General features: G+C 60.1%; 3 protein-coding genes across 3 annotated transcripts; 1 reads left to right on the top strand and 2 right to left on the bottom strand.

Moving 5' to 3' along the window:
* Positions 1–709: 709 nt before the first annotated feature.
* On the bottom strand, positions 710–4,344 carry LOC141476020 (CD48 antigen-like). Its single transcript, XM_074164619.1, has 4 exons — positions 4,099–4,344; positions 2,193–2,489; positions 1,854–2,111; positions 710–1,571 (listed from the first exon to the last, which is right to left on the bottom strand). Exons 1-4 carry the CDS (start codon positions 4,166–4,168, stop codon positions 1,477–1,479), a joined length of 720 nt encoding a protein of 239 aa, XP_074020720.1. The 5' UTR covers positions 4,169–4,344; the 3' UTR covers positions 710–1,476.
* Positions 4,345–7,774: 3,430 nt separating this feature from the next.
* Positions 7,775–13,019, bottom strand: LOC141475861 (natural killer cell receptor 2B4-like). The gene is made up of 7 exons (XM_074164405.1): positions 12,935–13,019; positions 10,225–10,545; positions 9,871–10,146; positions 9,482–9,604; positions 8,898–8,962; positions 8,720–8,788; positions 7,775–8,068 (listed from the first exon to the last, which is right to left on the bottom strand). The coding sequence occupies exons 1-7, from the start codon at positions 13,017–13,019 to the stop codon at positions 7,775–7,777; spliced, it is 1,233 nt and encodes a 410-aa protein (XP_074020506.1).
* A 713-nt stretch (positions 13,020–13,732) lies between these two features.
* LOC141476034 (natural killer cell receptor 2B4-like) lies at positions 13,733–15,739 on the top strand. The gene is given in 5 exon segments (XM_074164651.1): positions 13,733–13,799; positions 14,636–14,956; positions 15,035–15,310; positions 15,590–15,696; positions 15,698–15,739. Coding segments are annotated over 5 exon segments (813 nt in total).
* Positions 15,740–20,483: the final 4,744 nt, after the last annotated feature.

Here is a 20,483-nt window from a genome sequence, read left to right on the forward strand (position 1 = left end):
GGATGGAAAGACGACTGAGATGGGACACCGGGCTCCGTATTTAATCATGGCAGGAGGCTTTATGATGATGGTGGTGCTCAGCGCTCGTCCTGAAGAGCCCCAAACTTCCACATGGGAATGGACCAAGACCCAAACAAATATTTTCAAGTGGGGGGATTTCTGCAAAAATACACATTGGTGCTAAAACCATCAGCCACCTAGCAGGAATTACCCCAAGCCACTCATTAGCCCCCGGACCTGTAACGACTCCTGCTCATTACTGGTTTTTCAAATGAGCTGGTGAGGTCCCCATTGATCCTCTGATGAATCTGGCCTTAGGAGTCTTTGCTTTAAAATGGCTCTGGAAAGTGATGCTTTTTGGGTTTTACAGAGGGTAGAGCACGGTTCTCCCCTTTCTTAGGATGGTTTGCTGGAGCTGGCAGGAGCAGCAGTGTCCCAGGGCTGTGGTGGCCCTGAGACATGTCCCCATTCCTCCCCGCAGGCTGAGGGACCGTCCCCATCCCTCACAAGACACATCCTCCCACCCCAATGCTCCGTGTCCCACCATCCAGAGCTGGCTCCTCCCATGGAGGACAACTGTGGAAGGGCTCCTGTCCCCAGCGAGGGTGTTGGGGGGACACGTGGCTCCCTCCGTCACCACCCAAGTCCCTGAGCACCCGCTGTGGCTGACCCCAGCCCAGAGAAGAATGCAGAACAGACACCTAAAAAGGTGACGTTTAAGGTTAGAATTAATTTAATGTAAACACAAACAGACCGTTCTCACCCTGCCAAACCCTCCCCTGCAGAGAAAGGTATAGGTGCCACCTTAGCAATGCTTGGGTGCTCCAGAACCAGAGCAACACGCAGCTGCACCCATGCTAGTGTAACTGGTTTCAGGCTAAACACATCATGCACTGTCCCACACTGGTCTTCAGAGCCTTAAAGGGCATCGCTGACGGCAGGTGATGGCTGAGGACCCTGCAAGTCCACAAGGAGCCCCAGGAAAGGCTCAGATTTGGTCTCCCCGTAGACCTGAGGGCCAGAGAGAAGAGGATTTCCAAGTAGATAACAGTTAATTTAGCAATTTAGGTTGCTGGGGCTCTCAAAACACCGTTGCAACAAACTTCAACCCCATTTTGTTGACATCTGGAGAACATAGAAACATCGAATGGTTAGAGCTGGAAGAGATCTTAAACATGACCTTTGATTAAACCAAAGCAGAGAAGCTGAGGATGGAAACTGAGGCACGGAGCCACCCTGAGAGCAGTGGCAGAGCCTGGGCTGGTGGGAAGCAGGATGGACCGGGTGGGTGCTGGTGTAAAGGACACTGGTTGTAATGGGTCCCTTGAGAACTACATCTTTCTGCATCCAGGTGATTGGGGGGCTTCATCCAGGTGATTGGGGGGCTTCATCCAGGTGATTGGGGGGCTTCATCCAGGCACTGATCCTGCCAAGGGGGGTGATGAGATGGGGAGAGATGTCAACCGCAGAGCGTCCTCAGGCCAGAGTGAGGAGGAAGAGGAGGAGGAGGAGGTGTCCCAGTGCCACCTGCATGTTGATGGTGATGCAGGATGAGAAAGACGATGAGTCACCTGGAGGCAAAGGGAGACACGGGGTGTGGGGAGGGCTGTGGGCTGCCCATCCCTGGCAGGGGACCCCCAATCCCCTTCCCAGGTGGGGTCCTGCCACCCACCAGCCCACAGTACAGGGGAAAAAGGGACTCACCACTCCTGACCCATAGGGCACCTCCAGTGCAGGGACCCGTTGTCCTCAGGGTCACCACTGCTGCTCTGGGGACTCTCCAAAGCCAAGACCACCCTCGCAGCCCACCCCAACCCAGTTTTGTCACCTCGTGTGTGCACCACTGGCGGTACCTGTCCATGAGCAGGGGTGCCTGTAGGTGAGCGAGGCGTTGTTGGAGGAGATGGGGTTGCTGACTTTGCAGATGTAGGTTTCTACTGAGGGGTTGAAGGAGACAAGCTGCTTGGAGGCACCCACATTCAGGATGTTACTGGGCTTGATCCACTCATAGCGCACATCTTCCAGCTCCACCGAGCACTCCAGGGTGGCTTTGCACAATTCCAGGTCACCCCTGATCACTGTGGCCTTCACAGTGGGCTTCGGAACCAAATCTGCAAGAGGCAGTTGGGATGTCAGAGCCTCCCCATCCCCCCATGGGGTGCTGGGACCACCCTCCCATCCTCCCAGCTCACCGTAAACCGTCAGAAGGATGCTTTCGATGTGCTCCTTGCCATTGTCGTCCTCCAGGTACACCTGGTATGTGCTGCTGTCGCTTTTCTGCAGGTGGCTGATCTTTAAGGTGTTGTTGGGGAAGAGCTCCAGGCGTCCCTTGTAGCCGCTGTTGGGGTACTGGACTGCCTCCCCGCTCTCCCGGCTGGCAATTTTCACAGTGTTGTTGCGCCGCCAATGGATTTGGGAGTAACCCTTGTGCTGGCTGGGGCTGAGATACGCCACCCCATGAACAGCCCCCACCACCTTCGATGCCCAGGCTGCTGAGAAAGCAGAGGGGGTGGTGGTGAATGGAGTTAAATGCAGCTGGTGGCCGGTCATGCGTGGTGTCCCCCAGGTCTCAGTACTAGGGCCAGTTCTCTCTAATATCTTTATCAATGATCTGGATGAGGGGATGGAGTGGACCCTCAGTCAGTTTGCAGAGGACACCAAGTTGGGTGGGACTGTAGACCTGCTTCAGGGTAGAAAGGGTCTAAAGAGGGATCTGGACAGGCTGGATCCATGGGCAGAGGCCAATGGGATGAGGTTCAACAAGGCCAAGGGCTGGGTCCTGCCCTTGGGTCACACCAACTCCATGGACGCTCCAGGCTGTGGGAAGAGTGACTGGAGCTGCCCGGTGGAAAAGGACCTGGGGATGTTGGCCAACAACCGTCTATATATGAGCCAGCAGTGTGCCCAGGTGGCCAAGAAGGCCAACAGCATCCTGGCTTGTGTCAGGAACAGTGTGGCCAGCAGGACTTGGGCAGTGATGGTCCCCCTGGACTGGGCACTGCTGAGGCCCCACCTTGAGTGCTGTGTCCAGTTTTGGGCCGCTCATGACAAAAAGACATTGAGGGGCTGGAGCAGGTCCAGAGAAGGGCAACGGAGCTGGTGAGGGGTCTGGAGACCAAGGAGAAGGGTCTGGAGAACTTCTGAGGAGCAGATGAGGGAGCTGGGAGTGTTCAGCCTGGAGAAAAGGAGGCTGAGGGGAGACCTTCTCGCTCTCTACAACTCCCTGAAAGGAGGGTGTAGCCAGGGGGGGGCGGTCTCTTCTCCCCAGGAACAGGCGATGGGACAAGAGGAAACAGCCTCAAGTTGCACCAGGGGAGGTTTAGGATGGATATTGGGGAAAAATTCTACACTGAAAAGGTTATTAAGCTATTGGAACAGGCTGCCCAGGGCAGCAGTTGAGTCACCATCCCCAGAGGGATTTCAAAGCCGGGCAGACGTGGTGCTGAGGGACACGGGTCAGTGGGGGTTTGGGCAGTGCTGGGTTGATGGTTGGACTCGATGATCTGAAAGGTCCCTCCCAACCTGGACAATTCTATGATTCCATGATAAAGTGGAGACTGGTGCTACTTGGCCAAGTGGACACAGTCCACCCCTTCCCGGGGCTCGTCCCCGCTCGGGGACCTCGATTCCTCCCAGACACATGGAAAATGCAAATCACCCATTTGCTTACTAATTCCTAACACCTTTGTGCTCTCTCGGCCTCGGGGGCGTGTTGAAGAGGCAAACGGGATTTCCGATGCCTCACCCTGAGCATGGGAGCGCCCGGATGGTGAAGTCCATCTTCCTCTGGTGAAATCTTTTTTATCTTTTTGCTTTCATTTTTGGGGTCCTCCCCTCCCCCCACCTCCCCGCTCCAGGCTCACCCAGAGCAGCCCCTCACCCCCAGTTTGGTGATGGTGATGGCGATGCTGGGGGCTCCCGCTGGAAGGGAGATGGTGGGTCAACATCCTGGGGACAACACCAGGATAGGAGAAGCCGGGGAAGAGCATGGGGGTGGGGTGGTTTTACCCGCTGGCACCTCCCCAAGGTCCCCCACTATCCCCAAAGCCATCTCCCCCAAGCCCAGCACCCCCACCCCAGGGGAACCCAGTATCATACCTTGCGTGGTGAAGAAGAGGAAGAAGGGCACCGTTATAAGCCCCGCCGCCATTTTTCTTCGCGTCCGCATCCAAACCACGGGGTGGAAATCCTCCTCGCCGGGCAGCTGCTCACCGAGGACCACCCGGAGCCTGCAGCCCCCTGTCACCGTCCCTCAACCCGGGGCAGGAAAGGGGCTCCGGAGGAAAGGGGCTGATGGGGCGGCCACACAGCTAGGAGGTGACATTTGGTTCCTCTTCCGCCTCCAGGCTCTCTCGAGAATGAGTGACGACCGAAGAACAGGCGTCATCCCCAAGGCTTCCTGGGGACACCACACACAGCGCCCCACAAACCTCTGCCTCCCCCGTCAAAGTCACCCCACCATCCTGATGGTAAATGAAATTCAGACCCCCAGGGGTCACACCTCCCCTTTCCAGCTGCTGTAACCAACCCACCGGGCTCCCATTTCTCCACCTGCACACCCAGGTCCATGTCCTCAACAAGGTCTGGCTCCTCTGTGTGCCATCACAGACTATCAGGGGCTGGAAGGGACCTCTGGAGATCACCTTGTCCCACCCCCTGCCCAAGCAGGGTCACCCAGAGCAGGTCCCACAGGATCAAATCCATGTGGGTTTGGAATCTCACCAGAGAAGGAGACCCCACACCCTCTCTGGGCAGCCTCTTCCAGGGCTCTGCCACCCTCACAGTCATTTCCCGTGTCCCAGTTTGTCCCCATTGCCCCTCGTCCTGTCCCCGGGCACCACTGAGAAGAACCTGGCCCCATCCTCTTGCCCCGCCCCCACCCTTTAGATATTGCTCAGCATCGATGGGATCCCCTCTCAGTCTGCTCTTCTCCCGCTGAACGGCCCCAGGTCCCTCAGCCTTTCCTCAGCACAGAGATGCTCCAGCCCCTCCATCTCCACAGCCCCATCCATCAAGGAGCCCCAGTTTGAGTGGAGACCCTGGTGGGAAGGAGGTGGTAGGGATGACTCCCCGATGGAAGAGCACGTGCTCAGCCTCCAGCCGGGAGGGGCAGATGCTTCAAATGAAAAGATTTGTTTGAACCCACAGCCTGGATTCCTTCCTGAAAGACCATATTTCAGGGCTTTTGTTCTGGATGCTGAGGGGGGAGAGAGGCCAAGGCAGCCCCTGCATCGGGGGCAAACGGCCGCCGGCGTCTTCCCACGTGTGAGCGGGGAGCGCCGGGGCTGAGCCTTGGCCGTGAACAAAGGGCGACGGCGGCACCCGCTGAGCCCTGACCCACTTTAATTTCATCCCTGAGCCATCCCTCCCCATCCATCGGGGAGGAGATCCCACATCAGCGCCAGGCGGTTTTCAGAGGAGCACGCCGTGGTGCCGTGGCCGGATCCCTGGCACCCATCCAGCGGCACCACGGCTGAGATGCAGCTCCTGCTTTAGCCCCTGCTCCCCGGCAGCGGCCACAGCCCAACAAGGACTGTGTCACCCCATCCTCAGCACCTGCACCGAGGGATTTCCATCCCCTCCATCCCACCTGAACTTTTCCCACCGAATTCAGCTGGCCACAGGCTGCCAGCTCCATCATCACCTGAAAGGAGGGTGTAGCCAGGGGGGCGGTCTCTTCTCCCAAGGAACAGGCGATGGGACAAGAGGAAACGGCCTCAAGTTGCACCAGGGGAGGTTTAGGATGGATATTTGGGTGAATAAATTTTTCCCAAAGGTTGTCGGAAGAGGCTGCCCAGGGCAGTGGTGGAGTCGCCATCCCTGGAGGGATTTAAAAGCCGGGCAGACATGGTGCTGAGGGACACAGGTCAGTGGGGGTTTGGGCAGTGCCGGGTTGATGGTTGGATTTGACAGTCTTAAAGGTCTCTTCCAACCAAAATGATTCTATTCTGTGATCAGTCTCAACTGCATCTTGTGGAGGGGAACGCCGTTATGGTGTAAGAAGTACTCTACTCACACCCACACGTTGTGAAAAGGTGAGGATGGGGCTCATCCTCATCCATATGAACCCATATCAGCCCATCTCAGACAACAGTGACAGCACATTGTGCCTGAGCCCCCATCCGTGCCAGCCCAGCCCCCTAAATTCTCTCCTCCCGGCAGCCAGACACTTCCTCCCTCCCCCTGCCAGCCTCCCAGCACAGTTCCCGGCTAATGATCCCAATTAATGCTTGTCTCACAGGGAGCAGCCACAAAGCTATTTTGATCCAGGGACTGGGGCAGGAGGGGGGGGGCCTCGCAGAGCCGCTGCCGCTCCCCACGCTGCCATCAAAGTGCCACCTTTCATTTTCATCCCGAAGAAAAGCCCTTGATCTTGCCTTGGGGGAAGATCTTTGAAGCCGGAGACCCTCTTTCTCCACCTCCTTCTCCCAGGGCCACTTGTGGGAAGGGACTCGGTGGTATCTCCGGTCTCAGCATCGCCTTTGGGACCATCCTGCCCAAAGCCAACGCTTGTGGCCACCTCTCTCCCACCCAACACACAGCCAAAACTTTGCAAAGTGCTTCTTTGCATGAGACCCCATTTGCTTCAGAGGTTCCCGAGCCACAAACAAGGCAATTCCCGCTTCCCTCCTCTGCCCAAGGTACATCTCAGGCTATAACTAGCCAATTAAGCTAATTAAACAAGCACCGCAATTGTCTCATGTAGTTCAGCTTATATCGCACCTAAAAATAAATTCCTGAGCTGTATTGAACCCGTCAAGATGTTAAAAAAAAAAAACAAACAAACATGAGAACACATGCTGTCACTAAACACAATCACATCACACGTATCCCCTTCTTCCCCCATGATCCATGCGCAATTTCCCATCCATTTCCTCCGAAGGTGGGTTTCCATCACTGAATTTTTCCTCCTTCCCTCACAGGGAGGGTTCCAAGGGGCAATCAGGGCGTGCATCCTTGCAGAAACCCATATCTGACCATTCCCATCCTGAGCCAGCCCCCGGCTTTGCCAGGCGGGGTCCTGGTGGGTGCTGGAGGTCTTTGGGTGCTCCGGGAGAAGAGGCTCCATCGTGGTTTATCCCCTGCCAGAAACTGGGACCACGCAGCAGCTCGTTCACTTCTCTCCCTCTGCCCCAGAAGGGCGGGGAGAAAAGGAGGAGAAAGGACAAAAACCCCCACCAAACTCATGGCTTGAGAAAAAGACAGTTTAATAGAACAATAACTGAAAAGGAAAATAACAGTAATAATACCGATGATGGTAAAAGAATATCCAAAAATGAAGTAATACGACACAAGTCCCTCTCACCACGCAGAGACTGGTTGCCCAGACCATCCTGAGCAGCGATGGCAGGTCCCCATTCCCCGGCCAACCTTCATTTATACCCTGACCATGACACCTCTGGGGTGGAACATCCCCTTGGCCAACCTGTCCTTGTCTATGGGAAGCTGAAAAAAAGTCCTTGGACTAATATAAACACCACCTGGCAACAGCTAAAACAATATGCATTAGCGACATTTCCTTTCAGACCAAATCCGAAACACAGCAGCCACTAAAGGAGAACTAACTCCATCCCAGCCAAAACCAGGACAGGCCCGTAGGGAAGGGAAGGTCTTGCTGAGGTGGCCAGGGCACTAGGAGAGGTGGTGGCCAGCAGGACCTGGGGGCAAGGTCTGCAACTGGGGGCACCAGCATCTAGAACCCCCCGTAGCTTGCAAGGGAAGGGGTGAGGTTGAGCACCCCAAAAAGCTGGTGAGCTTTGGAGATACCCAGGGCTCATCTCCGCACTGGTCTGGCGCCTGTTACCTCTACGTAGGCGGTGGAAACCAAGGCTGGGTCCAGCCTCTTCCTCTTGAGAGAAGGAGACTGTGGAGCAGAGGGAGAAGCTGCCATTAGGCAATGCAGGAGTGGGACGGTGAACCAGTCACCCCGGTGGCAAAAGGAGGGGACACAGGTTTCTGTGGCCACTGCTGAGAGGCCACGGTCACAGCCAGGCAACCTCACCTTCCTGCTGGGCTGAATCATGGAATAGATGGTGCAGGTTTCGGGCTCCCGAGGGTGGCTGGGCCCCTGCCAGGGAAAAGAGTTGAGTCATGGAATGGTTTGGGTTGGAAGGGACCTTGAAGCTCATCTGGTTCCCCCCCTTGCCCTGGGCAGGGACACCTCCCATCAGACCAGGTTGCTCCAAGCCCCCTCCAACCTTGGCCTTGAACCCCTCCAGGGATGGGGCAGCCACAGCTTCTCTGGGCAACCTGGGCCAGGCTCTCACCACCCTCACAGCAAAGAACTTCTGCCCCACAGCTCAGCTCAATCTCCCCTCTTACAGCTTAAAACCCTTCCCCCTCGTCCCATCGCTCCCCTCCCTCATCAAGAGTCCCCCCCCCAGCTTTCCTGGAGCCCCCCCCTTTAGGGACTGGAAGGGGCTCCAAGGTCTTCCCGGAGCCTTCTCTTCTCCAGGCTGAACCCCCCCAACTCTCTCAGCCCCCCCTCCCAGCAGAGGGGCTCCAGCCCTCCCAGCATCTCCGGGGCCTCCTCTGGCCCCGCTCCAACAGCTCCATGTCTTTCCTGTGCTGGAATGTGCAAATAAACCCCTCAAATTTTGGGCAAAAGGGGTGATCTTGGAAGCTGCCATGGATGCATCCAGCCTGGGAGCTGCACAGCCAAGCCCATGGGGCAGCTCCAGCTCCCCACACACACACACCAGCACAGGACTGACCCTACCTGTGTTTTGGTGATGACGGCGTAGATGGTGTTTCCTTCGACAGGGGTCTCACTGGTCCCATTCTGGGGCTGGAAATAACCCCAGGCCGGTTAAAAGATGCAACCCAGACTTTTCCAGAAGACCCCTCCCTCCAAGCAGCGCAGGGAGGGGACACCCAGGGACAACCCCAGCACTCACAGGGACTTGGCCAGTTCGGGTTTTGCCCACCTCCTCGTAGACGGTTATTGTCTGCTCAACCTGTCCTGGGGGAGTTTGAAGGGTCAGTGTAAGAGGGTTGGTGCGTTAGAGCTCCCAGATTTCGGGGGTCCAGCCTTCAAGCAAAGCAAAGCAGAGGGAGAAAGAGGTCCCCTTGGCCAGTGGGAGGTTTGACTTCTTTGGCACCTGGCAAAGGGTGAGGAGGGAAGCTCCAGCTCTGAATAGAATCAATATCCAAACCCAAACTGTCCTCTACACCCCATGGGACGAGGACTCCAGGTTTGGGCACCGACGCTTGGGCTGTTGGGATGCTCCATCCAGCAAATCAACCTGGACCACCCTCCATCAACAGGGGTGGGCAAAGACTTGGTGCCCTCTGCAGCACCTGGCAGGAGGGTGACAGTGCCCATGGCTTGTCCCGCATCAGCCCCAGAAGGAGGGGAAGCCCAGGGCCAGCACCGAGAGCATCAGGAGGGTGACAGCAGCAAAGAGGGGGGCAGGGATGCACGGCCAGACCCCCACGGCTGCCCGTCCTGCGAGCTACTGCCCCAGCCCTGGGGACAAACCTGCTGGGGGGTCCTTCCTCCGCTTCCTCCACCAGTAGCGGGTGACAACGATGGCTACGGATATGGCCAGTGCCAGCAGCAGGGTCACAGCCACCGCCCACCATGGAAGGATGCTGAGGAGCCCTGGGGAGGAAGAGGGGAGACCTTCGACACCGGGAAGAGCCTGGAGCTGTTGCTGACCGCAGCCTCCATCACGGCCCAAGTGACACCACTCTCCTCAGCTCTCATGCTTCCCTGCCCCAACAGGGGGACCTGGGCACATTTTGGCTTCACCGTGACATCCTCCGCAGTTCCACTGGCCCAGGAAGGGCCCCGAGAGAGGAGACTGGAAGCGGTGGGGCTTGTGCACCCCCCTAAATCCTGCTTTTAGGGAGCTGAGGGCAAATTACCTGGGGCAGCGTGGCAGGCGGCTGTGACATCGGTGGTGGCCGTGCTCCAGCTCACCAGGTTGGTGGCGTTGCACAAGCAGACGGTGGGGTCAGAGTCCCCAGGGACCTGTAGGTGCAGCCAGGGCTGGTGGCCCTGGGCTCCCGGGGGACCCCTGTTGCAGGACCAGCTGTAGGAGACGTTGGTGGCCCCGGGCACGGTGCAGAGCAGGGAGAGGTTGCAGAGGTCCTGCTCCCGGTGCAGGATGTGTGTCTCCAGGTGCGGCTGGCCAAGGGGCTCTGCGGGGACAGAGATGGTGAGAAGGGACAGGGGGGAGCAAGAAGGGGACACGGGGTGATGGGGACCCGGCTACTCACCCCACACGGACACGCGGAAGCAGAGGGGTGTAATAATGCCTGTTGTGTCCTCAAACTCTGCCCAGTAGAGCCCACTGTCTGCCGTGATAACCCGGCTGATCCACAGGGAGAGATTCTCCTGCCGGAAAGAGGCTCTCCCAAGAAAAGGGTTATTTGAGAACTGGAAAGTTTTATTCCTATTAGCCGTCAGGATCCGATGCTTGTCTCCCGTATCCAGCCTCACTCTCCAATGGACCTTTACCCATCCCTGCGGGGGTTTCTCCGGCAGCAGCCGCAGCTCTCCACCGGCAGCCACGGCTTTTTCCTGGCACTTTGAGGATCCTAAAGCAGAGAGGGGTGAGCGAGGGAGAGCCCACCCACGTCCCACACCCGCAGCTCCCAGCACAGTCCCTCCTGCTCCCCGGGGACAAGCTCAGCCTGGTTCCCCATCACCATCCCCATCTCGGGGGTTCCCTTCTCTTTGCAACCCCCCCAGGCTGGTTGTGTGTCTGTCCACACTTGCTTGACTGGCCACACGTTGCAGATGCTTTTGCAATATCCTCTGCCCTGCCCAGAGCAGGGATGGTTGCAGGCTCTCTGATCATAGAGCCATTGAATGGTTTGGGTGGGAATGGACCTTAAAGATCATCCAATTGCCCCCCCTTGCCCTGGGCAGGGACACCTCCCATCAGACCAGGTTGCTCCAAGCCCCCTCCAACCTGGCCTTGAACCCCTCCAGGGATGGGGCAGCCACAGCTTCTCTGGGCAACCTGGGCCAGGCTCTCACCCATCCAGCCCAGGGTAGAGCAGGAATTTTGCCCGCTGGACCTTTTTCTTGAGTTTCTGTGCTTGCCTCCCACTTTTCAGTGCGGCCCCAGATGTCGAGGGCTCTGGCAGAAGCGAGATTAAAAAAAAAAAGCCCCTAAAACAAACGAACCTCTGTGGCTGCCGGGACCGAGCGTGCAACACAACCTCACGGCTTCCTCACGGCTGCCTGTGGTCGGGGCAGCGCCGGGGGTGGACTTTGCACAGCCCCACGCAACACCCGGCTTGCAGCCCTCAGCAAAGCCCAGCTTGCACGTCAAAGCATGCTTAAACCACAACCCAAGCCCACTTGCCATCAAGGCCAACGTCACCCTCCGGGAGCTCGGCTTAGCCCACCCACCCATCCCACAGCCCCCAGCAGGGCTTGGGCTCCATGCAACTGGTCCCAACACCGAGCCATGCTTGGAGGCACCTATGGAGCCACCAGCTTTACTATCTCATGGCACGGCCAGGAGACCCCAAGCAGCTCCAGCTTGAACCTTGCCTTCCCACAAGGGTGCCCTCAGCAGGCCCTGGGGACAGCAGAGGGGACATCCCTACGTTCAGCAGATCCAGGAATAGGAGAGAGCAGAGCAAGGAAAGACAGAAGCATCCTCCCCTGGGGCCACAAAGGAGCAGGTTGGGATGCAGGGACTATTTATGGGTTCCCACCCCTGATGGCTCACACCTGGGACCTGAAGCTCATTACAAAGGGGGCCCTTCCCACCCCCTCCAGGTCCTAAACAGCCTGCAAGAAGCAGGGGCTGTTGCTTAGGAGGCACCTAGTGCTGCAAGAAAGATGGGAGGGCAATTTAATCCCCCCATCCCAGGCTCCCGGAGCTGCCCTGGAGGGAGGGTGTTGGGGCAGTGGGTAAAAATGAAAAAATATCATGCAAAAATCTGCTCCCCCCCCCCCCCCAACCCTGCAGCCTGGAAGTGTGATCGTAACCTGCTGTGGGGCCAGTGCAGCACATCATGGGTTAACCACACCGGCACCCGGTGGGGGGGTGAGGGAGGGTTGCAGCTCAGCTGAGCCCAGGGGTTGCTGCAGGCTCTGCTGCTTCCAGCAAGCGACACCCCATCTCGCACACCCCTGAGCAGCCCGTGCCCCCCACCCCCCCCCCCTTACCCCCGGGTCCTGCCCCATCAGGGTGGGCAATGGGGCTGGGAGATGCATCTTAGGGTGGCGGGAGAGGGAAGGTGGGGGTGATGCTCAACTGGTCCCCCCCAAGAGCAGGGAAGGGTGGCACGATGCGGGATGCAGAGATGCAGCCGGGAGATGCTCCAGGCACCAAACTGGCCCCCAAAACAGACATTTCTCTGTTCCCCTCGTGCAGAAGTCGCTGGTTTTAGGATGAAGACCCTCAGCCCCCATCAGCTCCACTGAAATTATGGGAAAAAGGTGCCGTGTTTGTTCCGTGGGGAGACCTGGCCGGGAAAAGCTGCGTTTCTGGCCTTGGGAAAGGTCAGGGCTGGCCGTGGGGAAGGGGCACCGCTCCGGCAGGGAAGTGACTTCTTCTGGCCAAGCCCTGTGTGACCCAGGGAACTGGCACTGCGGAGGGGAACTGGCACCGAGGGAGAGCCGTTCCGGCTCTACCCGCTCTGGGCACGACCAGGCACAAAATTTTGAAGAAAAGCCCCAAAACCCCACCCGGGCCCTCTCCATCTCCCCAGGGACCCCGAGCCCGACTCGCTGCCCGTCACCCCGCAGCCGAGAGCCCGTGGGTGCCATCACTCCAGCTTTTTCCCCGGCACCCAGCTCCCCGGGTGGGCAGCAGCATCCCTCCCGCCCTGCCTGCGGGTGCTGCAGGGACCGGGGGTCACCCCCCTCGGCTCAGGGACCGGGGGTCACCCCACTTTGCACCGGGCAACCGAAGGAGCCTCTATCCTCCCCCCAAAAAAGCCCATCACCGCATCCCCATCTCACCTTGGTCACCGGCCGCGGCCAGCAGCGCCAGGAAGGGCAGCAGCACGGGTGCCAGCGGGCACCGGGGACCCCCAGGGAGCCCCATCTCCGGGTGACACCCGAGGGGAGCACCCTGCAGCCGGAGGGGTGCGAACCCCCCCCCCCGGGGAGCCGGGCGACTGTGTCCAGCGACAACTTCCTCTCCCGCCCGCGGTTCCTTCGCACCCTCCGCCCCTCTGTGGGCTCCTCCGCGCTGGCGCCCCCGCTGTGTCCCGTGTCACCCCCCCCATATCCCCCACCACCACCACCATAGCCCAACCCTCCGCCGGGGTGCATTCCCGGGGGGGGGGGGGGGGTGGGTGGGATGCCGGGGTACCCCGCGGGGCAGAGCACGGTGGGGACGGATGCGCTGCCCCGGCCGGCTCGGCTGTGGGGCTGGGTGGCTACAAAACCTCAGGAGGAAACTCGTTTTAATTACTCGGGGGAAGGAGAGAAAGGGGGGGGGGGGGGGGGAAGGGGGGGAGGAAAGCGGGGGGCCAGTTTTTTGGAGTTTTGCTTTCCCTTTGCAGTTGGTTTCAGGAGGAGAAGCCGCGCCGGGCGCTGCGGTTTGCAGCGTGCAGACACGTCCAGCGTCCCCCCCCCCACCGCAGGCCAGGGACAGCCCCCCAGCAGCAGGATTGGGCCCATCGGGGAGGATGGGGGCAGCCCTGAGGATGCGGGGGCGGGGGGGGGCAGCGGATACAAAGCCGGGGCCGATCTTCCCTTCCCGGCACCTGCCCTCATCTCCCACCCCACGTCCCACCTTTCCCTGGGACAGCCATGGAGCACATCACCCTCCTCTTCTTCCTCCTCCTCCTCTCCCCTTTCTTCCTCTGCCGAGCCGAAGGTAACATCGGGGGAGGGGGGGGGAGTAGGGAGGGGGGTAAAATCTGCCGTGGGAGGTGCAATGAGTTGTGCTCGGCCTCTGAGCCAGGCATTCGCGTGGGGCTGGCAACTTCCTTGGGAAACGGCTTTTGAAATCCCACCCGGGGTCAGCGCTTGGCTGTGGGTTGGGGTTTTGTTTTACTTTTCTCCTGCCAACTAGCAAGAAAATGGCTTGTCAAGGGGTAAGAGCCATCCTTTGGGTTGTGACACACACACACACACCCCCCCCCAAACTGAAGCTGGAAGCAAAAGGCTCTTTTGGAGGGTCGGGAAGCCTCGGCGCTACGGGTATCACTTAAATTGGGCTGTTTAGAAGGAATTATTGTGGAAAAGTGTCCATTTTTTTAAAGAAAAGGCTGAGTGTCTGGGAAAAAATTCTCTGCTCGTGACAATTTGACTGGCTGCAGGAGGCACCGGGGAGGGAGAGCTTTTGTCAGAGCTTCCCTGTCTTTGGAAAATGGGATACCCTTTTAATTGGCCTTAGATAACAAATTTTATTAGGGGGAAATAACCCCCACGGTCATCTCTGGGAGCACCTCTTTCTCAGCAGCTGACGGTAAGTGAAGTCAGAGGATGAGAGAGAAGAAGGAACTGAAAATGGGTTCCCAAACTGCGCTCGGCCGCCCCGGGGGGGAACCAAGGGATGGCTGAAGGGACACGATGCCGGAGGCGTCAAGCCTCAGATCCCCGTGGCCAGAGCGGGGCTGGGTTGTTCTGGGACCCCCCTGTGGTGGTGGTGACAGTGCCCCCTCCCCAGAGTCTCCTGGGGTCTCCCTTTTTCACCCCTCTCTGCTTTAGGATCCTCAAAGTGCCAGGAAAAAGTCGTGGCTGCCGGTGGAGAGCTGCGGCTGCTGCCGGAGAAACCCCCGCAGGGATGGGTAAAGGTCCATTGGAAAGTGAGGCTGGATACGGGAGACAAGCATCGGATCCTGACGGCTGATAGGAATAGTTTTTTCCAGTTCTCAAATAACCCTTTTCTTGGGAGAGCCTTTTTCCGGCAGGAGAATCTCTCCCTGTGGATCAGCCGGGTTATCAGGGCAGACAGTGGGCTCTACTGGGCAGAGTTTGAGGACACAACAGGCATTGTTACACCCCTCTGCTTCCGCGTGTCCGTGTGGGGTGAGTAGCCGGGTCCCCATCACCCCGTGTCCCCTTCTTGCTCCCCCCTGTCCCTTCTCACCATCTCTGTCCCCGCAGAGCCCCTTGGCCAGCCGCGCCTGGAGACAATTCTGCACCGGGAGCAGGACCTCTGCAACGTCTCCCTGCTCTGCACCGTGCCCGGGGCCACCAACGTCTCCTACAGCTGGTCCTGCAACAGGGGTCCCCCGGGAGCCCAGGGCCACCAGCCCTGGCTGCACCTGCAGGTCCTTGGGGACTCTGATCCCACCGTCTGCTTGTGCAACGCCACCAACCTGGTGAGCTGGAGCACGGCCACCACCGATGTCACAGCCGCCTGTCACTCTTCCGGCCCAGGTTTGTGTGAACAATGGGGTTTTTATGGGGGGCGGGGGGGGGGGGGGGTGTGTCTCCCCCTCCAGCTCCAAAATGAGCTTTGGGACTTAAATCCAGAAGTGGGCGATGTAGCCGTGGGCGTGCAAGTTGCTGGGTGGCTGTGAACCGGTGCCAACACCTTGGGGACCTGGCAGGTTCAGTCCCACAAGTGCAGGCAACCCCCTCGGGGCGGGGGGGGACAGAGGATGTGTCATTGTCCCCCCCCACCCACCCGTCTCCAGCTTCTGTCTCTGTTTGCAGGCGCTTCGTGGTCCTACTGCAGCGTGAAGGGGATGCTCTGCCTGCTGGTGCTGGGCAGCCTGGGCGCAGCCGTGGCCGTCACACACCTCCTCGTCCGGCAGCAGGGACCCCCCCTCCCACGGCGCTCCCAACAATTCGGGCACCGGGTAGGACCCCCCCAAGGGGGGGGACCTTGAGCCGTGCATCGGTCCAGGCCTCAAAATTCCCCGACAAACGAGGTGCTTTGAACTGCGATGAGCTGTTGACCCACCTGAGCACGGATTAAAGAAAAACCAACTTTTTTTCTTTTTTTTCACACCCCCCCCACCCCCACCTTCACACACCCCCCCCCCCCGGTAGATCTTTATTTCAGGTTCTTGAACAAATTCTGGGCTCTTCTGTGGAGGAGACCAAACGGGCTGAGCTGGTTTTCACCCCAAAAGATGAGGCTCCCCCTCCAACAACCCACGGCAAAGCTTCCCCCTGCACCAGAAGAGACCCCCGGGGGGGGGGGGAATTGAGCAAAAAGGGACGTGCTCCCCCGCCCAACATCCTCCAGACCCCTCGCTGGAGCCAGACACCCCCTCACCCCCCGATGGAGCCATCCCAAGGGGATCGGGATGCAGGACCGAGGAGCATCACCCCAGCCCTGCGTTAACTCTCCCCTCTCCATCCTTCAAGGAAGCAGCTCGGCGCGTTGCCCGGAGGTTTATTCCCTCTCCTAAATATCTTAACTCCGGATCTGCCGCCTCCAGATAAACCGTGGCTGCGGCGCCGTGGGGACGGACACCACCCCCCCCCCCCCCTTATCTGGGGGCAGCAGCAGTTTGTCCGTCCCTTATCCAGCCCCGACCCACAGATACCACCTCCTTAAATCACTGCTAGGTATTAACGAGCTTATCCTGAGAGTGGTTTTACCGGGATCGGGCCGCACTCCCGATCTTTTCCTGCATCTATCAGGGATGGCCAAGCCCAGCACAGCCCCACTGAGGTGCCCTGTTGTCCCCTGCCCCACAGCATCATGCGGGGCCGGTGGGTCGCAGGCGGCCACGGTGCGGCTGGAAGAGAGCAAGAGGCTGGGGGGGCCGGCAGCCCCTAATCCCATCGCCCCCGCCGTCTGCTTCTGCCCTCCGATCCGCGCCGCTAATCACCTTACGGTAAGCTCATTGCCTCCCCCGTGGCCCCGAGCCATTCCCCCCGGGGGGAGAGAAACGGCGGCTGGGAAGCGGGTGATGGAGGGGATGAGGTGGGGAGCAGGGACTGGGGAGCAGCCCCCCCGAGTTCTGCTGGGAACGGGGCAAAGGTGGGGGGGTGAGAAAGCAGGGGCAGATTCCCAGCAAAAATCTTGGGGGAAAAGGCCACGGAATGGGGAGCAGAGAGGGATGGGATCAGCTCAGTTTCTCCGGTAGCCAGAGTGGGTTTCCTACAAGCCCAAAAACTGCCAGCCCACCCAAGCTGATGGGTCCCCGCTCCATCATCCGGCAGCGATTGTGGTGCAACGGCTTCAGCCCCAGCCGGGTGGGGGGGGCAGAAACTGAGGCACAGCCTGACCCCCCCCAACCCCAAAAAGTGCTGTTGTACCCCAGGATGCACAAGCTGATGGGTCCCTGTTCCATCACCCGGCAGTGACCGGGGTGCAACGGCTTCAACCCCAGCGAGGGGGGAAACTGAGGCACAGCCTGACACCCCCCCCCCCCCAAGCCTGAAAAGTCATGTTGTACCCCAGGACGCACAAGCTGATGGGTCCCTGCTCCATCACCCAGCAGTGATGGGGCTGCAATGGCTTCAACCCCAGCGGGGTGGGGGTAAACTGAGGCATGTCCTGACACACACACACCCCCCCTCCATGAGCCCGAACTGGGGGAGCTCTGGTGGCTTTCCCTCCCCGTGCGGTGCCCCGGCGGTGACGTGGGACACGCCGGCTCCCACGGCCCCTTCCTCCCCCTGGCAGGCAGAGGAGCAAAAGAAAAAAAAAAAAAAAACCTAATTAAGGCTACAAAGGGAAAAGCAGCGTTTTGCAGGGTTGAAAACCTCCGCTCCGGAGCGGGGGCCGAGCGGATTAATTAGAGCTTTTGTCTGCGGCTCCCTTCGACATGTTGGGAACAATTTACATCAAGGGAACCTTCCTTGGGCTGGAGGAAGCTTTGCCCAGGGAGCGTGAGAGGCCGGGAGGGGGGGAAGTGGGGGGGGAGCAGAGAAAGGGGAAGGGAATTAAAAGGTGTGGGGGGGGGTGGTGGTGGAAACATTTACCACGTTCCACGGGCGGCGTGGAGGAGGAAGGGAAGCCGCTGCATACTTGAGGCACCGCATTGCAGAGGGTGTTTTTATTCAGCGCATCATCCGCGGTTTCTCGTTCCCCTTCCAGCTAAATTTGGCCCCTGAGATGCGCAAGAGGGGGGCTTTTCTTTTTTTTTCGGGGGGAGGGGGGGGGGGTTTGAGCGCAGGCGGAGATGCTGGTGTGACAGCGCGATGGCTTGGGGACACGGTGCTGCTGCTGCTACTTCCCCGGGATCCCGCATCCCTCCCGGTGTTGGGGTCCGCGGGCCCGGTGTGGCCGTGGGGCAGGGGATGTCGCAGAATGGGAGCGGGATGTTGGGGGGGGGGGGGCACCCCCTAGGAGGCTGTCACACGGATGTCCTCCCCCCCCGGGGGACCCCCACAGTCGTGTGTGTGTGTGTGTGTCTCTGTGTCCCCCCCCCCTTCTCAGAGAGGCGGCTTTTTTAATGCTTTTCTCTTTGGATGGCCCGGCAGCCCATCCCCGCAGCATCCCACCTTCTGAACCGCCGAGGGAGGGGAAAAAAAATATAAGAAATCCACATTTTTCGCAGCAAAACGCTCTCCGGGACCGGAGCGCGGCTCTGCCCGAGAGGTGGCAGCACACGACCGCGCTCGGTGCCAGCCGGGCTTGTCCCCCGGGGGCGGGGGGGGGGGGTCAGGCCTGGCCTCGGCTGGGGTCCCCGAGCCCCCCCCCTTGTCCCGGTTTGAGCTCTGTGCTGGTCCCAGGTCACTGGGGGAAGCGATAACTGGGTGGAAACCAGCGGGTTTGGGTGGGATAGGGGATGGGGGGACGGGGCGTGCGGGGATGGCATCCTGGGGAAAGCAGGTTTGCACCCACCAAGAGCATCTCACACAGCACCTGAGCCCCCCCCACACCCCCCCCCCCAAACCCCTGTTAAAATTCCCCTCTGCCGGGGGGCAGCGCCTGCAGCCGTGTCCCCATTCCCAGCTGGCTCCGATGGGATAAAAACTGGGATGAATAAGGGAAGGACCCCCTACACGTCCCCTGGCTGGTCGCACCCCACAAGCAGGATCTTAAACCCCTGTGTCCCCTCTGCCACCGGTCCCGTCGCCCCCGCCGGGTTTTGCATCACCCGCAGAAGGTACCGGTGGGGGTGGGAGCTGCCCCTTCCTCTCCCGCCCATCCTGGGGCAGAACCAGGCCCTGGCACGTCGTGGCAAACACCATCTGCCACCGCTTCCTCCGTGAAGACCATCCCACCCGCCAAGTCACCGCTTCCCTTACCCCCAGGGAGCATCCGTGTCCTTCCCGGAACCTTGTGCAATCCTTCTCCGTCAGCTCCGGGGGTGGTGGTGGGGGTTTGGTTCTGCCCCTGTGGGGCTCAGCCCCACGGGTCGGGGACCACAGTGTCCGCTCAACCCCACGAAGGAGGGGACATGGCCGGAGAGGGGGCCACGCTTCTCTGCTGCTTGTTGGTAGCAGCAGCCGGGGGTAAGGATGCTCATGGGGCTGGGGGGGGGACAGTTTGCAGTGGGCAGGGCTGGGATGCCTGGAGCATCCTGGCTGCATCCCTAGGGATGTTTCGGGGTGCTTTATTTTGGGGGGGGAGGTGGAGACCACCCTTGTGATCGCCACCGCTGTGGTCCCCCCCCCCCTCCGCGACTGTGTCATGGCACCCGGTGCCTTGCAGGTCTGCGTCTCTGCGGCGGCACCGAGGTGCTGAGGGGGCTGAAGGGACAGTCCCTCTCCTTCCCGGCCCTGCCTTCCACCTCCGGGGACATCGCGCGGGTCACCTGGAGGACCCGGGGGACCCACATCGCCAAGGCCAAGCCCAGACAGAGGATATTCACCGTCGGCTACCTGCCCGACTTCCGAGGGCGGCTCCTCATCCATCCCACCAACCTGTCGCTGGAGATGGGACCCCTGGAGCTGGAGGACAGCGGGAGGTACAAGGTGGTCGTGGACACCTTTTCCGACCCCACCAACCCAAAGACCTTTTCCTACCTCTTGCTGGTTTGTGGTGAGTCCAAAGATGGAGGGAGGAGGGTCTCAGGGGACGAGGCTTGGGTTCAGACTGTCCCCGGGGGGGGGGGGTGGGCTGTCAGTGCGGGAGGTCCCCAGCCCCGAGCCCACCCGTCCCACCGCATCCCCCCCCCCCTTAACTGTGCGGAGGAGCCCAGACTGGGCATGTAGTCGGTGGAGAAATTCTCCTTCCTCTTTCGATGCACCGGCTGCACCCGGCCTCGGTGGCACCCAGACGCACACTCCCCCCCCCCCCCTCCAAGATCCCATGTCCCCAAAGTAGCCACTGACCCAGTGGCTCACACCGTGCCCTGTGCCCACAGATGGCTCGGCCGGGACCGGTGACAGTGGAGGACACGGCAGGAGCACCGTGGGACCCTGGGGGACAACCGAGCCCTGTGCTGGAGATGCCACCACGCAGGGCGAAGGTGGGAGGCATCCCCCGGGAGGCAGCGGGGGGCCCGGGATGTGCGGGTTGTGGGACCACTACTGCGTGGTGAAGGGGTGTCTGGTGGCCACCATCTTCGGGCCACTGCTGATTCTGGTGGCCGCCATCCACGTCATGACCAGGGACAAAGCCACGGGGCCAGGGGATGCTCAGCAGGGCTGAGTGGGGTGCGAGCCCCCCGGCATCACTGCTCCGTCCCCATGGTGG

This window comes from Numenius arquata, chromosome 27, assembly GCF_964106895.1.
Source record: "Numenius arquata chromosome 27, bNumArq3.hap1.1, whole genome shotgun sequence".
Classification (NCBI taxonomy): domain Eukaryota; kingdom Metazoa; phylum Chordata; class Aves; order Charadriiformes; family Scolopacidae; genus Numenius; species Numenius arquata.

Excerpts from the sequence above, each read along its gene's own strand:
- LOC141475861 (XM_074164405.1), bottom strand. The coding sequence starts at position 13,019 with ATGGGGCTCCCTGGGGGTCCCCGGTGCCCGCTGGCACCCGTGCTGCTG. Across the intron at positions 10,546-12,934 it reads GGCCGCGGCCGGTGACCAAG|GATCCTCAAAGTGCCAGGAA; the intron begins GTGAGATGGGGA and ends TCTCTGCTTTAG. Across the intron at positions 8,069-8,719 it reads CCGTCATCACCAAAACACAG|GGGCCCAGCCACCCTCGGGA; the intron begins GTAGGGTCAGTC and ends TTTCCCTGGCAG.
- LOC141476020 (XM_074164619.1), bottom strand. The coding sequence starts at position 4,168 with ATGCGGACGCGAAGAAAAATGGCGGCGGGGCTTATAACGGTGCCCTTC. Across the intron at positions 2,490-4,098 it reads CCTCTTCTTCACCACGCAAG|CCTGGGCATCGAAGGTGGTG; the intron begins GTATGATACTGG and ends CTTTCTCAGCAG. Across the intron at positions 2,112-2,192 it reads CATCCTTCTGACGGTTTACG|ATTTGGTTCCGAAGCCCACT; the intron begins GTGAGCTGGGAG and ends TGCCTCTTGCAG.